General features: G+C 39.9%; 2 protein-coding genes across 2 annotated transcripts in view; both read left to right on the top strand.

Annotated features, from left to right (window-relative positions):
- The window catches only part of LOC141017055 (laminin subunit alpha-3-like), a 64,517-nt gene extending 62,728 nt beyond the window's left edge, over positions 1-1,789 (top strand). Inside the window, exons 74-77 of the mRNA XM_073491673.1 lie at positions 369-523; positions 766-859; positions 963-1,082; positions 1,503-1,789. Coding sequence (XP_073347774.1) covers positions 369-523; positions 766-859; positions 963-1,082; positions 1,503-1,645 — 512 coding nt within the window. The 3' untranslated portion in view covers positions 1,646-1,789. The remainder of the gene's footprint in view (positions 1-368; positions 524-765; positions 860-962; positions 1,083-1,502) is intronic.
- A 2,977-nt stretch (positions 1,790-4,766) lies between these two features.
- LOC141016811 (tetratricopeptide repeat protein 39C-like) lies at positions 4,767-15,360 on the top strand. Its single transcript, XM_073491361.1, has 14 exons — positions 4,767-5,178; positions 8,146-8,194; positions 10,075-10,203; positions 10,385-10,499; positions 10,598-11,003; positions 11,372-11,540; positions 11,649-11,742; positions 11,828-11,935; positions 12,023-12,132; positions 12,221-12,344; positions 12,446-12,543; positions 12,700-12,804; positions 12,922-12,960; positions 14,572-15,360. The coding sequence occupies exons 1-14, from the start codon at positions 5,027-5,029 to the stop codon at positions 14,659-14,661; spliced, it is 1,788 nt and encodes a 595-aa protein (XP_073347462.1). The 5' UTR covers positions 4,767-5,026; the 3' UTR covers positions 14,662-15,360.
- Positions 15,361-15,952: the final 592 nt, after the last annotated feature.

Genomic DNA, 15,952 nt, shown 5'->3' with positions numbered 1-15,952 from the left:
CATGTATTTAAAAATGTTTATTGTACAAATTAACATATATTTGTTAAATCTTCTGTATGCGACGAATGTACAACTTGCAGTGCACTGGCTAAAGCACCCGCTCAGCTATGATTAGATATTAATTGGGACTAATTAATTAAAAAACACTTGTCTCCATTTTCTCTATAATTAGTACCAAAAAAGAAAGTCCTTTCAAGGACACGTCCAGGAAATTAGTTACATGTCAGTTCCTTCTAAGAAACTAAGAGACATGTAAGAAAGAGTCTCCTTGATATGTTAATTTCATGGCTGTCTCCTAATTATTTTTGATACAGTTGATCTAAAGTTTAATATTTATAACAAGATAATATCTGTTTTCTGTTTTTCAGATGACTCCTTTGTTGTGGGCTCCGGCTTTGAGCTGCTGTTCAACATTCGTCCACGCAGTCCGACCGGACTCCTGCTACATGTCGGTGATTCCAGCAGGAGCCAGTATGGACTTGCGATGGGCCAATATCTCAGTGTGTACATGCTCGGAGGAGAGGTGAGGCCTGGCTCAGTTGTTCTTCCTGCCCAGTCTGGATTGGAAAAACACATCTCTTGGTTTTTGTGTCTTTCAGTCATTATTCTCAGTCAACTGCTTCTTTAATGTTGTACTCCATGTCCCCCTTTTTCATTGTTTTGAGGACAGATTTTAAGTTTAATGTCGAGTGAAAAGTTGTCTTTACCTAAAGCTTGTTCTCTGTGCACGTGATTAAAAGTACTGTGTCTGGCTCCTTTTTACAGGTGGTGGCACAAGTGAACAACGGAAATGGGGATTTCATGGTGTCGGTAAAGCCAAAAGCTTCTTTATGTGATGGGATGTTTCATAAAATTTCAGGTAAAATGCATAAAGTCACTTCATGAAAGACGTCATTTAACACAAAAGAAGCTATTTGAACATGAATATAAAGGAATGAAATCGCTGTCTGTTTGTCTTCTAGTAATCAAGAGGAAAAATGTTGTGCAGCTTCATGTGGACACAGTAGACAACTACAAGATTGGACCACCATCTTCCACTCCAAATTTGACCAAAGACTCCTTGTATGTGGGTGGCATTCCTGGTGAGTGTTAATCTGTTAATCTGAGAGTTAATCTACTCAGTGAAATTTTGGTTAAATTTATTCACTCACTGAAAGATATAAACTCCAAACTATGGTGGTTTTAAAATCAAACTATTTATAAATGTAAATTACTTAACGATAAAATAATGTAAAATACATCATGAAATGATTCTAAAAGCTATAAATTCAGGATTTCTCTATGTTTATTTCTCACAAACTCTGAGGAAAAGTTTAAAAACTGAAATGATTGAAATGCTCACATGGTAGTTAAAGGGACAGTTCAACCTAAAATCAAAAACACACATTTTTCCTTCTTACCTGTAGTGCTATTTATCCATCTAGATTGTTTTGGTGTTAGTTGCCAATTTTTGGCAATATCAATCGCTTACCTGTTCACCACCATCTACCTTTCTCTTACAGAGATGTTAATGCAACAGATGCTCCCCGTCACATCGTCCTTTGTGGGATGCATCCAGGACCTGAGGATCAACAGCGACCCGATCTCTTTCGACAGGCTGTCTGCCGTGTTCGGTCCAGTCAACCTCAGAGAGTGTCCAGGCTGAACGAATGCGTCTCACTGCATCATCAATTGAACAATCCTTGGGACCACGTCCACCGCCAACCATGTGCAATCTGTTACCATGACAGAGAATGTGTTTGTGTGTAAGAATGTGTACATTACGGTATGAGGAGTGGGTTTCAGTGCGAGAGAGTGTGTGTGTGTGTGTGTGTGTGTGTGTGTGTGTGAGTCTGTGTGTGAAATAGAGGTATGAGCAGCAGCTAACAGGCTCATAATATTTGCTGCTCAGATATAAATTTCTGTATTTATTTTCTGATAAAATCATGTATCGAAATGCGTATTCTAACAGATGTTTTACAGTCCGATGTGTTGGTCCATTCATCTTCTGTTGACAATCAAAGGCTACTGAGTATGCTTGTGATTGGTCAGGGCTTCCGTGTGAGCAACCCAGCACTTTAAGAAAACAAATGACACCTTTTGTAATGGTGCTTTAACGGAGATCAACATTATAAGTTGATTTTGTTTGTTTCTTTGTCTGTTGGACTCAAGCTAGAATAATTATGTTTACACCCACGGTGCTTGGTTTAGTGACATTTAAGGGGTTTCCTGGCTATTTTATAACCATATGCACATGTCAGCATGTAGAAGTCTGGATTGTAACTGGTTGAATATAGATGTGGAGTCTTCACGCAGGCCATGCAATCACATGGTTTTCCCACTTTTTTTTATTGCTGTTGTTCTGAATCCAATTTCCATGTTGCATTCCTTTTTCATGCACGAGGACGTCTGTGTGGCTTTATACTGTGCAGAAAACAACATGTGGAGCATTGTCTACGAGCTGAAAACCAATTTAGAGGCCGTAAGTCTCACAAGTCTGGTCAGTCATGTTTGGGACCATTCAGCCCACATTTCTGTAAAAATTGCAAGAAATATAACAAAATGTATTTGATGTATTGAAATTCCCCAGAAAGTGTTTACTTACCTGCATTTGTGGAAACGTGTGAAAAAAATATGCATGATGATTGGTGATGCATTCCTGTCTCGTGACCACTGATTTGTAAACCATTTTGTAATCTGTTCAATTCATGTTCTTTATAAATACTTCTTAGTGCCATAAGTGCAGCTTGTGATCATGATAACAACTCACATTATTATGATATATGTATTAAGACATGCATCTTCTCAGACATCCAGGATTAATTGTTGAATTATGCTCAGCACAATGTGTATACTTTTGATTGTGAGATAAGACAAATATAATGTTTTTGAATAGGTCTCGTGTTTAATATTTGGTGCGACAAAATGGTGATTCACATCTGTTGTGTTGGAATACAGTACATAATGTTGATTTGTCTACATATGCACACATTTAGCTTGAATGGGAATAAGTTGAGATGGTGCTCAGAAATCACACTAAACAGGATCTACTGTTTACTGTCATCGAGGAGCAAAGAAACCAGAATATATTCACATTTAAGAAGCTGGAATCAGAGAAATTCATTTTTTTGGGTTTATTTTTTTTTAAAGAAACTACTCACACAGCTTTACAAAATAGATGCTGATTAATTTAATAGCTGACAACGAATCAGTTAGCCATTGCAGCTCTACTATAACACACATCTTCTTTTTCAAAACTGACTTAATAGTTTTTGGAAGGACTATATTTAAATTTGACTTTTTTAAGATGGAACATCAATTAAGAATTTAGGGGGGGAAAGGGAAATTAAAATTTCTCCACCATACTTAAGATTTAAACCATCACGCAGGGAGATAAGATTTACAAAAAAACCCCCAAAAACCCAAAACCCCCAACTGTTTAATATTATTTTCTGCTAATTACCTGTTTGAGAACTATTTAAATTAAGTTAAAAACCTCTAAGGGGTAGTTTGGACGCTACTGAGAAGGAGTAATATAAACTTGCTGGATCCTTTGGTCCCCTCTTGGTCAGCTGTCTCCTGACTGCAGCTATCCTTTAACTAGCTCAGTGTCAGAAACAACCACGCCCCCTCTGATGCTGCCTTCACGGACCTTGTGAAGTCATGAGTGAAAGTTGCAAAGTCGTGCAGACAGGTGCTGCACCTAATTATTTGAGAAGTGAAGAAGAAGAAGGAGGTGTTTTAGTTATCCTGTGTTACCAGATTCAGGTAGGCTACTGCCAGCTGTACAGAAAAAAGACTGAAAAATAATTGATGTAATAAATTTGACAGCTGTTAAGAAATACATTTGGTAAAAGCTATCAAAATAAAGATTAAATATGAAAGAAAGCGTGTAGCAGAAATACTGGCCAGGAGGAAATTTCTAAATTGGTGACAGAATGTGATGGGTCACAGAAATGGGTGTAAATGCCTTCTCAATGTCATAACAATTTAAATCACAAGGTAAAATAAAACATTGCAGAGACATAGCTATAACAATATTAAAGAAAATGAAAATGGATGAAAACTTAGCCATGATAAAAAAATAAGTCATAATTACAAGTCATTATTAATAATTCTAGTTATTGAATATATATTTTACAATTATGACCTTTTTCCTCATAATTTCAACTTTTTAAAAACTCATTTTTACTTTTTATCTCATACTTCTGACTTTTTATTCCATGATTATGATTTTTTTGGTAATGTAATAACTGACTTTTTTAATCTCATAATTTAGACTTTTATCTCAGAATTTCGATTTTTCATCTAATAATTTTTGACTTTTTGTCTCATTAGCACTTTTATATCGTAATAATGACTTTTTTTTTCAAATCTCATTATGACTTTTTATCTCAGGATTTCCAGCTTTTTTATTTCATGATTATGATTTTTTTTATGTAATATTTTTTGTCTCATGATCACTTTTATCTCATAATAAAGACTTTTTTTTAAAAAAAACCTCATTATTACTTTTTATCTTACACTTATGACTTTTTATCTCATAATTTCGATTTTTCATCTGCTAATTTTGACTTTTTGTCTCATTATCATTTTTATCTTTTAATAATGACTTTTAAAAAACTCTTCTACCTCACAACTATGAATTTTTATCTCATTATTTTGAATTTACCATGGGAATATTTATTTATTTATATTTTTTGCTTGAACTAGCGGAAGTGGGCTTCCACAGAACTGCGTTAATTCCGACAGCACCTGAAGGCAGCACATTTCCTGTCTGCGCAGGAGCACACGAGCCGACGGTCAGGCGGCAGAATACGGAACCGCTGGATGAACGACTAGCAAAAACACTCATGTTGTTAGCCGATAGTTTCTTTAACCCGTCCGCTCACTAGTCTCCTCATGTAAGGGTAAGAATATGTCTGTGTTTGCTTTAAAAAAAACCCCGCGCCACTGGCTGAGACTATTCTACCTGTAAGTAAACTAACGAGACACACCGCAGCTCCACCTCCCTCCTCCTTTGGCTCCTCCGGTATCGGGTATCAGAATGGCGGACCCGACAGAACCAACCCCGGGGCTGAGCAGCGTGGAGGATGAGAAGACAGAGCGCATTAACGACGCAGAGCTGGCACTGAAAGGAATCAATATGCTCCTCAACAATGGCTTCAAGGAGAGCGACGAGCTCTTCAGGACATACAGGTACATCAGTCTGTTTTTTTAAAGACACATTAAACAATCTTTGTGCGCCTGTTTTGACGTTTCACTGATTGTAAATTCACAGAGTCTCTCCCAGGGGCTGTCAAATGTGATGACAAGCGTAGCTTATGTCTCCAAACTACAGTGGTCACCCAGCACGAGTAGACGCCATGAAGACATTAGTTCCCCTCTGTGCTTAGTTTGTAAAACAAAACCTCAACATCCTTGTCACGCTTGCACGGTAGCACCATATGATCAGGTCACAAGCAGGGTGAATCGTGTTTGAATACCCTGAGCAAATATCCACACCCAGGACAGGACTTGTGATGCACAAACATACAGTCAAATGACTTATTTGATGTAGTGATAATGCTGGCCACCATCAGTGGAGATGTGCACAAAGAAGAAATGCTTGTTCCAGGCATGCCAGCTGCATTTGTTAGATGTGATGTACTGTCATAATGTAAAGATAAAAACCTGCAAATTATCCTCCAACCTATTCATTCCCATCCTGGGGGGGCTGGGACCCCCCCAAGCTGAGGAGCTGCCAGTCAATCAATAGCATAGGAAAACTAAATTAATAATTTACGCCATGCTCTAACATTTTTTTCACACGTAATTTTACTTATTCAGGCCTTTTCTGCATATATGTTACTGGATATTTGTTTTTCCTTGTAAGTTCTGTTCAAATACATTTAGGGTAATAGATAACTGGTGTGGTTGAACTCATTATAAGCAAGCTGTGATGGCTCGCAAGTGAAAAGGGCTGTGAACCTCTGCTCTGACCGTAGTCCACTCGCTGGTAACCATATGCACTTATACAAAACTGCAGGATTTTGTACAGTCCATGCTGTGATCTTATTATAAGGACCGGTTATCTCTACGTAGGGTTTGCTTTCAACTAGAGTGCAGATGCCACAGAAGGGCAACCCCCCTATGTGTCCTGTCCCCTGGTGAAAACTTAAATGTCACCTCTTCCACTAATTGCATTGAACACTTGGTGTCCCCCTGCTTTGATTGCCTCAGAAACAAAGATGGAGGGAAGTGAAAGACATGTACACAGCAGCTGACAACGAGCTTGTGACTTGTTTTAAAGATGCATTATGTAAGAACTTTACGGAAAATGAAAAATGAAGAAACAGCGACTGTCCAGCTTGCTTGCAAACAAAGTCAATGGTACTTGTAGGCAGTCCGACAAAAAATGTGAGGCACTCTAATATAGTTAAAAATCCTTACTTAAATTAATGGATACACCTACGGCATCCATTATGCCCTGATGATAACTCTTTGAGTTGAAACATTCTTTCATTTGCATTCCTCCTGTGTCCTCATCCTTGAAAAGCACCTGATATTTGACATCTACATCCATTTTTTTTTAATCCCGACCCTGAGCAGCACTTGATTTAATTTTTATGTGTAAGAATTTTAGTTTAAAACATTCAAGCAAAAAAAAATGATCAACAGAATGTGAAGAAATAGCAGTTCTGACATGCACAGTGTTATTTCAAAGTGAATACTTCTTATTCATCTAAAACGCATGGTTTAGACTTCTCAATAATAACAACACTTTCACTAACATTGGTTTGGAGACTGTCGGCCCTCAAATTAAAGAAAATGACAACCTGAGTTTATACAAAATTAGATTGCTCCAGGATGTTGGTGTCCAGTAGATATCAAAGGCACTGGTGGGCTCCGACTGATGCCCAACTTCCTTCCTGCACCTCTCCTGCTTTACTCCTCTCCTGTTCCCCTGCCGTGTCTTCATTGTCAATGTCCCGGAAAGCCCATGTAAATCACCTAGGCACTGCTTTTTCTGATGTCAAACTGGCCTCTATCGGTCTTGGAAGATGTGTTCAGTTCCGGTCCAGCTGTGTTCACTGGGAGGCTGCTGAGCCCGCTTCTGTTGTCTGCTTGTTCGGCTACGTTTCTGGTGCCGATTCAGGCACCACTTCCTGCCACCATTCCCCACTGGGTCACCCCTCTCCCAGGACTAACTAGCTCACAGCAGCTACGGTTTGAGTTCACACCACAGGATTTTAGCCCTGATCTTCAACTTGCTGACGGTTTTTGGATTTTGCTGACAAAAAGTCCCAGATCTTGTGAAGGACGATTGGCATAGTATGTGTGAACTGTTCGATTCAGGAGCTTGTCGATGCCTGCTGGATATCTAGCAGGCTAATGGCTTGGTCACATTACATGACTTTCAAAGTCGTCAAATAGCTGTGCTGTTCACACTACACTACTTTCTTTGGTTTGAACACTACATGACTGATTGGTGACAGGGGGTCACACATTACAAGATCTCACAGAAGAGTCGTGACACGGGAATGAAGCGATCCAAGCAGTCAACATTGTTCGTGCAGTGGGAAAAAAAGGAGAAAGGAAAAAGACGATGGGTAAGAGGATGGATTAGGATGAGTGAGTAGCCAGATTAATTTGCACTAAAAAACATATAATTGCCTGCTCGTATTGTGGCTCAACAAATGCTGAAAAGACCTTTCAGCATAACAAGATGGTGCAGTGTCACTAATACCCTTTTTCCACTTGTCAAAACTCCCACTTAAACCCGCTAAGATCAGGCTTTAGTGTGCAATGGGAATGTGTAAACGTGTAAGGTATAACAGCAGTTAGAGGTTAATCTGGTGATATTCTGCCTCCCATTTGTTGTGAGTATGTAATTGACAGGTGTCCAATTTTTACATACTGCAGTGTAGTAAGAAGTGTGACCACATTAAAATGGCCACATTCCTTTTGACTCAAGTTGCTTTTGTTCTGGCAGTCATCTTGTGCCGCACCTTGTTCATGTCTCCACAGCGAATCAATCCAGTGCGTGATGCATGAAACAGGCTTAACACATTTTTGTCACTTCACTCCACCCATGAACTGCTTTAATGCCTCTAGATATGTCGCCTGTTCACTCAGCAGGTCTCTCAGTCTGACGTGTCACCTGTTTTTCATCTTCTGTTTCAGAAACCACAGTCCTCTGATGAGTTTCGGGGCCAGTTTTGTCAGTTTTCTGGTGAGTCCAGAGGCAACCTGTTTTTGCAGCACTCTGCTGTTTCACTCATACACAAGTGCTGACAACAATTATTGTAAATGTCGCTTTAAAAACCACATCTGTTGCATAATATAGGTTCAAGGAATTTCCCTGCTGGGCACAAAGGCAGACTTCTGTTTTTTTAAGGACAAATATACCTTTTTTTAGCAACAAATTAGCCTCCTTTTGACTGCTACGTGGTGTCAGTTGATGTCATCACCACCTGTTGAACTCTTCTCTGTAGCTGTTGAGATCTAAAAGTCATTCAACAAAGCTTTTCTTTATTTAAGCTTATCTACTTGCAGCTACCTTCAATGTTGTTCTGTGAATCTCAAAACTCAGTAGGACTTGTTAGATCGACCCCTCTATGGCAAAGGGAGCAAATGAAGAATGACGTACACACAAGGGGTACAACTTAACCAGACTGTGATGAGATCTTTCATCATTTTCCTTACTGTTTATTTGTGTATACCTCTCAGCGTAACACTATTTACCAGAAACACAATCAGTGCAAAACATATTTTTTTACAGATATACTTTTACACTCTTGTAGTTGTCCTGCATATTGCACTGAATGTGTTTGTACTTTGTTTCATGTCATATTTTGTACCTGTTTGTACATCTTGTTGTTTTCACCTTAAGTGTAGTCCGTTTGTTCTCTTCACTCCCACTGAATGTTGCATCATTTATATTTCTGTTTTTGTACCAGAGTAACACAGTTTTGTTCCTCTGTGTACTGTTCTGTACTGCACATCTTATCTTTAAAAAAAAAAATAACCCGTTTGAGTTGGCTAGAGTTGCCAGTGCCCCGGACCTCAGCATATTCAAAGAAAAACTCTCAATAAAATCCTAAAAATTAAGAAATAAAGCAAACGTTAGTGCAGGCAAAGTAACAGAGATGCCCTTATCTTGATGGATAATTCTTTCCCTTCTTAATGTATCACTTAGTGCAACAATAGTTGGAGCCTGGAGTGTGCACATGGAATAAATATGGACTTTTACAGTGTCTCATTAAAAATTAATTCAGGTCTATTATAACTTGATTGATTAAAAAACTATGTAAATGATGCACTATAAAAACCCAAAGTAAAAGAAGAATGCAAAAAGTTCAGTATCTTTGCCAATTAACAATGTTACTTATTTTTGTGAATCCAATCCACCTACAATGCAGTACTGAGTTATCTCCCCAGACAGCTTAACAACCATTCACACCTGGGCTCACCTAGCCCTAGCAAGCTACATGAAGGCCGGTTAAGTCAACGACCCACAAGTGGCCCTAACGACTCTGTAAGGACACTCCCACACATAGTTTAAACGCCTGCAAACTCCCCTCCAGTTAAGTTATAACTGAAGAAGCCTCTTGGATGAGAGGTGAAACCAAAAACTGAAACAAGTCCAGTTGCCTACGATACAAAACTTAGAATTCTACTTCCTTATTCTGTTAAGTCATGAATGTATAATTGAATTTTTAAAATGTAATCACAAAAATTTAATTTACTTACTTGTATCTGCCAGCCATTTTTGACCTCACAGTACATTTCTCTCCTGCTTTAACAACTTTAGTTGTAAGCATTTTTTAGTGGCCAAACTGACCTGTTTTTTTGGTTTTGTGGCTTCATGTTTTCTTTAGCGGTTAAAAAAAGAAGGTCATGGCAAACTGATCTCAAATAAAGCACTCCTACACATTGCGTGTTTGTATGAAACCTGAAAAGTAAGAAGACAGATCAGTACAGTTTTCCTGTTTTCTGGAGTCCAGGGTTTAATCCAGGATTAGACTTTCTGCTTAACTTTGAAAACCTGTGGATCACCAGCATTTAATTTGGAGTAGTTGTAGTAGTTTTCATCTATCTGCCTTTTTGCAGAATGCCATGATGACGTTTGAAGAAGAGAAAATGCAGATGGCCTTTGAGGACCTCAAAGCTACAGAGAGACTGTGTGAGAGTGAAAACACTGGTGTCATTGAAACCATCAAAAACAAGATCAAGAGGAGTGTGAGTAACTTCTTTAACACATAATTTCATTGACGATAATTGAATGAACTGTATACCGTATATAGAACAAATGCATCAGCCTGTAAAGGAGCGTTTTATGTTGGACCATAATGTCCAGGTTCGTTAGCCTGCCGACATGTTTTCACATCAATCTGTAAGTGTGAGTTGTTTGTGTGGGCAGATGGACTCTCAGAGGTCGGGGATGGCTGCAGTGGACCGACTCCAGAGGCAGATCATTATTGCAGACTGCCAGGTTTACCTCGCAGTGCTGTCTTTCATCAAACAGGAGCTGTCATGTAAGGGAACCTTTAGTAGTTGTTGGTTAAATATGAAGACTGCACATTAATTAGTGTGGATTTCACCTTCACTAACCTCAACTTCAATCTGCTGACAGCCTACATCAAAGGAGGCTGGATCCTCCGTAAAGCCTGGAAGATGTACAACAAGTGCTACAGCGACATCACACACCTGCAGGAGGGCAGCAGAAGAAGAGCGTCGGAACAGCAAGCAATGGCGTCTCAATCTCTGTCCTCCTCCTCTGACCTCTCCCACCACAGCCGCTCCTCTTCGCCCGGGCCGAGCCCGTCTCAGAGACTGGACTGCGTCAGCCAGGAGGCTCTGGATCGGCTAAAAGGTTCGGTCAGCTTCGGCTACGGCCTCTTCCACCTCTGTATCTCGATGGTTCCGCCGCACCTGCTGAAGATCGTCAACCTGCTGGGCTTCCCTGGCGACCGTCTTCAAGGCCTGTCAGCGCTCACGTACGCCAGTGAAAGTAAGGACATGAAGGCCCCCTTAGCTACGTGAGTATGTGAGTGAGTTATTTGTGCATCTGTATTCTGGCTGTAACTGAAACATGATAATTAATTTGTAAACATTAGGAGAAAGTAATGGATTTCTTTGTGAGACGTCTTTTGTTGGTGGCTACCATGAATTATGTCATAAGTAAAAAATTACTGATTGTTGATAACCAGGAAATTCATTATCCATCTGTTTTTTGAGGTATATGGAATTTCAAAATTGACCAGAATCTGCCAAATACATACCAGAAATGTAGTTAAGTTATTGCAAATTGTTCCCTTTTTTTGTACCAGATGATGCCATCATAACAGTTAAAAGAATACTTTCTTTTTTGCTGTACAGTGTCCTTAATGTAGTGCTTCCCTTACAGCTTGGCCCTCTTGTGGTACCACACAGTAGTGCAGCCCTTCTTCGCACTGGACGGCACAGACACACAGGCAGGCCTGACGGAAGCCAAATCCATTCTCCAGCAAAGGGAGGCTACATATCCAAACTCCTCCCTCTTCATGTTTTTCAAAGGCAGAGTTCAACGCCTTGAGGTAAATACATGTTAAGAATAGATCTTATTATCTATGTGGCCTTTTCTCCTGACTTAGGAAAGTTTTTGTCTCAGCCTGTAACTCACACCACAAAGTCTCCCTCTCTAGTGCCAGATCAGTAGTGCCTTGACGTCCTTCCGAGATGCCTTAGATCTGGCCTCTGACCAGAGGGAGATTCAACACGTGTGTTTATATGAAATAGGTAGCTACTAATTTACCTCTCACATTTCAAACCGCCTTGCTCAGTGCTAGTCTGCATCATAATTTGTGATTGTTGGATGTTTTAGGTTGGTGCAGCATGATCGAACTGAACTACAGAGAAGCCTACAGAGCTTTTGAGCGACTGAAGACGGAATCTCGCTGGTCTCAGTGCTACTACGCCTATTTAACTGGAGGTGGTGACCACACACGTTTAAGGCTTTAAAGGCATTTTGCATGAGTTTGGTATCGACTCCTAATCCATAGTATGTGCTGTTGTGTAGTGTGCCAAGGAGCAACAGGTGACCTGGAGGGAGCGGTCTCTGTGTTCAAAGACGTTCAGAAGCTTTTCAAACGCAAGAATAATCAGATAGAGTTGTTCTCCATGAAGAGGGTGAGTGTTAATATCCAGCTGACTTTCTCATGCAAAGTTTTGGTGCAAAATAAAATCAGTGAAGTGTGTATGCATGCATTTTTATCAGGCTGAGAAGCTGAGGACCACCAGTCTATCCAAAGAACTCTGCATCCTGTCGGTGATCGAGATTCTTTATCTGTGGAAAGCTCTGGCCAACTGCTCCACCGCCAAGCTGCAGACAATGACACAAGGTACTCGAATTTGAAAATGTTTATATCACCAAACTACTCTTTTGTGTGTTGTTTAGCGGTGTCATTTGGCAAAGCTTAACTCACTTTTTCTTTCCTCCTAGTCCTGCAGGGGATTGGCGATGCCTCATGCGCAGGCCTGAAAAACCTTCTCCTTGGTGCCATTAACAAATGTCTTCATAACACCAAAGATGCCATTCAGGTACTCCCGTGTCTAATTAGAATGTATAATGCTCGGAAATATGAGTCACTGCAAAATACACTGCTGAAACAATGTACTCATCACACAAAAGTCAATACTGTGGTGATAAGAGCTTGACTGAATTTATCTGGTGTGTCATCACTCGTTATTTCGCAGTATTTCCATCTGGCTGCGAGGGATGAGGTGGGTCGCCTGAGCAACTCTTACGTGCAGCCCTACTCCTGCTATGAGCTGGGCTGTGTGCTGCTGAACACCCCAGAGGCAAGTTTTTTTTGTATGTGTGTGTGATAGAGAGAAGAGAGCGAGAGAGACTGTGTTGTGTGAGGTGGTGGAGAAGTCACACTGTCTAATAAATATTTCATTCTGCCTGTTTTACAGTCTGTAGGGAAGGGCCGCATGCTAATGCTTCAGGCCAAGGTACAGTAGGTTTCTTTATATCATTTACATCTTCACCTAAGTTCACCCAAACAAGAAAATTCAGTTATTATCTACTCAACTACATGCTGATGGAAAGTCAGGTAAAGTTTCGTACTCTACAGGAACATCTCTGGAGCTTCACGACAAAAACAACAAAGTAGATGGGGACTTGTTTTAAAATTTAGAAAAGCAGCAGAAAAAACACACCAGAAAATGGCTCCATACAGCTCATCTGGCATAATCAAACACTCCAGAAGCCCCGAGATCCCAAATCGAGTTATTGTTACGCGTTTTAAAACAAGCCCCCCATCTACTTGTTTAGAAGAATGCTGCAGCTCTGTTTTGCTGTGAAGCTCCAGAAATGTTTTGTGGACTACGAAACTTCACCCGACTTCCCATCAGCATGAGGGTGAGTAGATAATGACAGAATTTTCATTTTTGGGTGAACTTATCCTTTAGTGCTTTCAAATGACTTGTACTTGATACTTGTTTTCATTTGTTTATTTACTGTATAAACTATAAGTAATTGTTCGCATGCTTTATGTATTGGTTTTAGCCTCATTAAATGTATCTAGAGTGTATGTATCTCGTCTTATTTCTGCTTTTAGTCAAAGGACTTATAGAAGATGTTAGGATGTGCACACTCTGACGGATCAATACGCCCACTGCCTGATCAGGTTATAGCATACCAAATAATGGAACGGATAGCCAGCTGCTGGATTCTTCTCAGAGTCAGTGAACTGAGTGCAGTTCACTGTGGGTTGGCTGGGCTCTGAACTGGAGGGGGGAATTGATGGTTTCACTCCAGCTGGAAAAAAATCATGGATGTAGACTGGGTTTGTTTGGTCTGAAAAAAAAAACCTGCCTCCATACCTAAAGAGAGGCTTGTTTTCCCCTGCCTCAGATCAAAATAGAAAACTCCACCTTAACAAGGGGCAACGCTCATTCTCATACTCCTTAAAACAATAAGAGTGGCTGCCTGAAGCTATGCCAGGTACCTGTCTGTATATCTTTATGGAGAGGCAAGTGCATTGGGCGTCTCCTGTTCTGCATACTGCACTCTGTTGGTTTAGGTAAGGTGTCTGACCTCAGCAAGAGGTCATGACACAGATGAGCGAGTCTCACCTCGTGAACCCGTTTTTTTAAAATTATTATTAGAAATGAATTGCCTGGTTACACCCTGTTCCATATGTGGTGAAGTAAGTACCAAATGGCTGTGTTACTAAAGTACAGTGAATGGTGTCTGCACTGCCTGAGGTGCACCGGGTGCTGCCTCACCCACCTGAATTTGCCTCAGAGACATCTGGCGCAGCGTTATTGACTTTGTTAGTGGATGCGCAGCTGACATTGACGGAGCACAGATCTCTAGCTCTCTGCTGTTGCTGTGACGGCTGACATGCATGCCTGAGCAGATGCAGCAGTGTCTGACAGGAGCACAGGAGGAGCTGGGCAGCGGGCTCTCCGTTTATCTAATGGGTATGCTGCTGCATGATTGGGCAGCGAGGGCATTGATCAGTCCAAGTGTGCTGACTACATAGCTTGTTGGAGGGCAGAGTGCAAACAAAATAAAACTTTATTTTATTAACGCTTCTTTTTTCATGGATTATGCAGGAGGACTACGCTGGCTATGACTTTGAGAACAGGCTCCATGTTCGGATTCATTCAGCTCTCGCCTCCACGAGGGCTGAAGTTCAGCCTTGACTTTTTTTATCTGCACCTCAGAAAGAAGTGGAAAACATTTCTTCAAGACAGCCACAACACCACTCTGGGCACTTATGTTACACTGTTTTATTTGTTTTAATTAATTTATTTTCATATTCTGAGCCAATTTATCATTTTAAAATCTGTGCAGTATACTGTATATTGTAAATGTTTTATGGGAGAACAGTTACAAGAGGGTTTTACTTTTTTAATCTATATTTCACGATAAATTAAACACATTTTGCTTTATTGTTTACATGGTTCGTTTCAAAACTGGATGGCATTTTAATGAGATGGAAATCTATGAATTAATTTGAAAAGCATCAATCATATTGCTTCCACAGAGGGACAGTTTTTCCTCTGATATGGAGACGGGTCAAGTAGAGTAATGGCACATATCACGTATTAACTGAAAGCAATTGAAATGAATGACTCAGTCACTGATTTAGAGAAGCTGATGTTCTTACCACCTCCAATTTGATTGTTGACTTTGAGATTTGTGCTGTAAAGACTTTGCTAATCCATTGTTTTTGTTAGTGTAGCCTTTTTTAAGCAGAATTGTTTTTATCAGTGTAAAAATGTCTTGCACACGAGTTTTAATAGATGCGCCAACATCAGGTTGTGCCACTATTGACTGTAAACTGGTTCTCCTTTATATTGTTTGTTTTAAGATAATAAAATGAATATTGTAAAACTGAATATTATTTAATCCACTTCACTTGTTTAGGGTTATCATATTGGAGTGAGACACCAACATGCACATGATAAATACACATTTTAAGATCTTTAATACATTAGTCTTCCCTCAATCATATTAATGGCATGGACAAAATATAAGAATCACCTTTCACTCCGACTGCAATACAGTTCAGCTGCATCACACCAACACTTAATCAACACCTCTGAAAGAGTTCAAACTGAACCTGAATATTAAAACCTCTACGAAGGATAGATTTATTGCAAGACTGCTGTATTAGGCTGTATTCATTTTTGACCAGGTGCACTCGATAAACTAGTTACTGTGTATTTTAAAATGGCAAAGAAATAATTCTTCATACAGGTAGGTTGAACCTCTGCCAGGAATTTCGATCTGGGTTTTTCAGATCCCCGAGGGATCCATGGATGAATTTGAAAAAGAACAGTCTGCATAATTTGGAGGTGAATCACTAAAACAGAAAGGCCAAGATAAATTTTATGATGGGTCGCTAGGGGCATGATAAGTAGGACATGGCCTGTGGTAGACAAGGCAGTGGGGTAGATGGCATACAGTAAAATATGTGCATTAATCTAG

Source organism: Pagrus major, chromosome 21, assembly GCF_040436345.1.
Source record: "Pagrus major chromosome 21, Pma_NU_1.0".
NCBI classification, from domain to species: Eukaryota; Metazoa; Chordata; class Actinopteri; order Spariformes; family Sparidae; genus Pagrus; species Pagrus major.
Note: the sequence above shows the minus strand (reverse complement) of the source record. Positions and strands in the feature narration are given on the sequence as shown.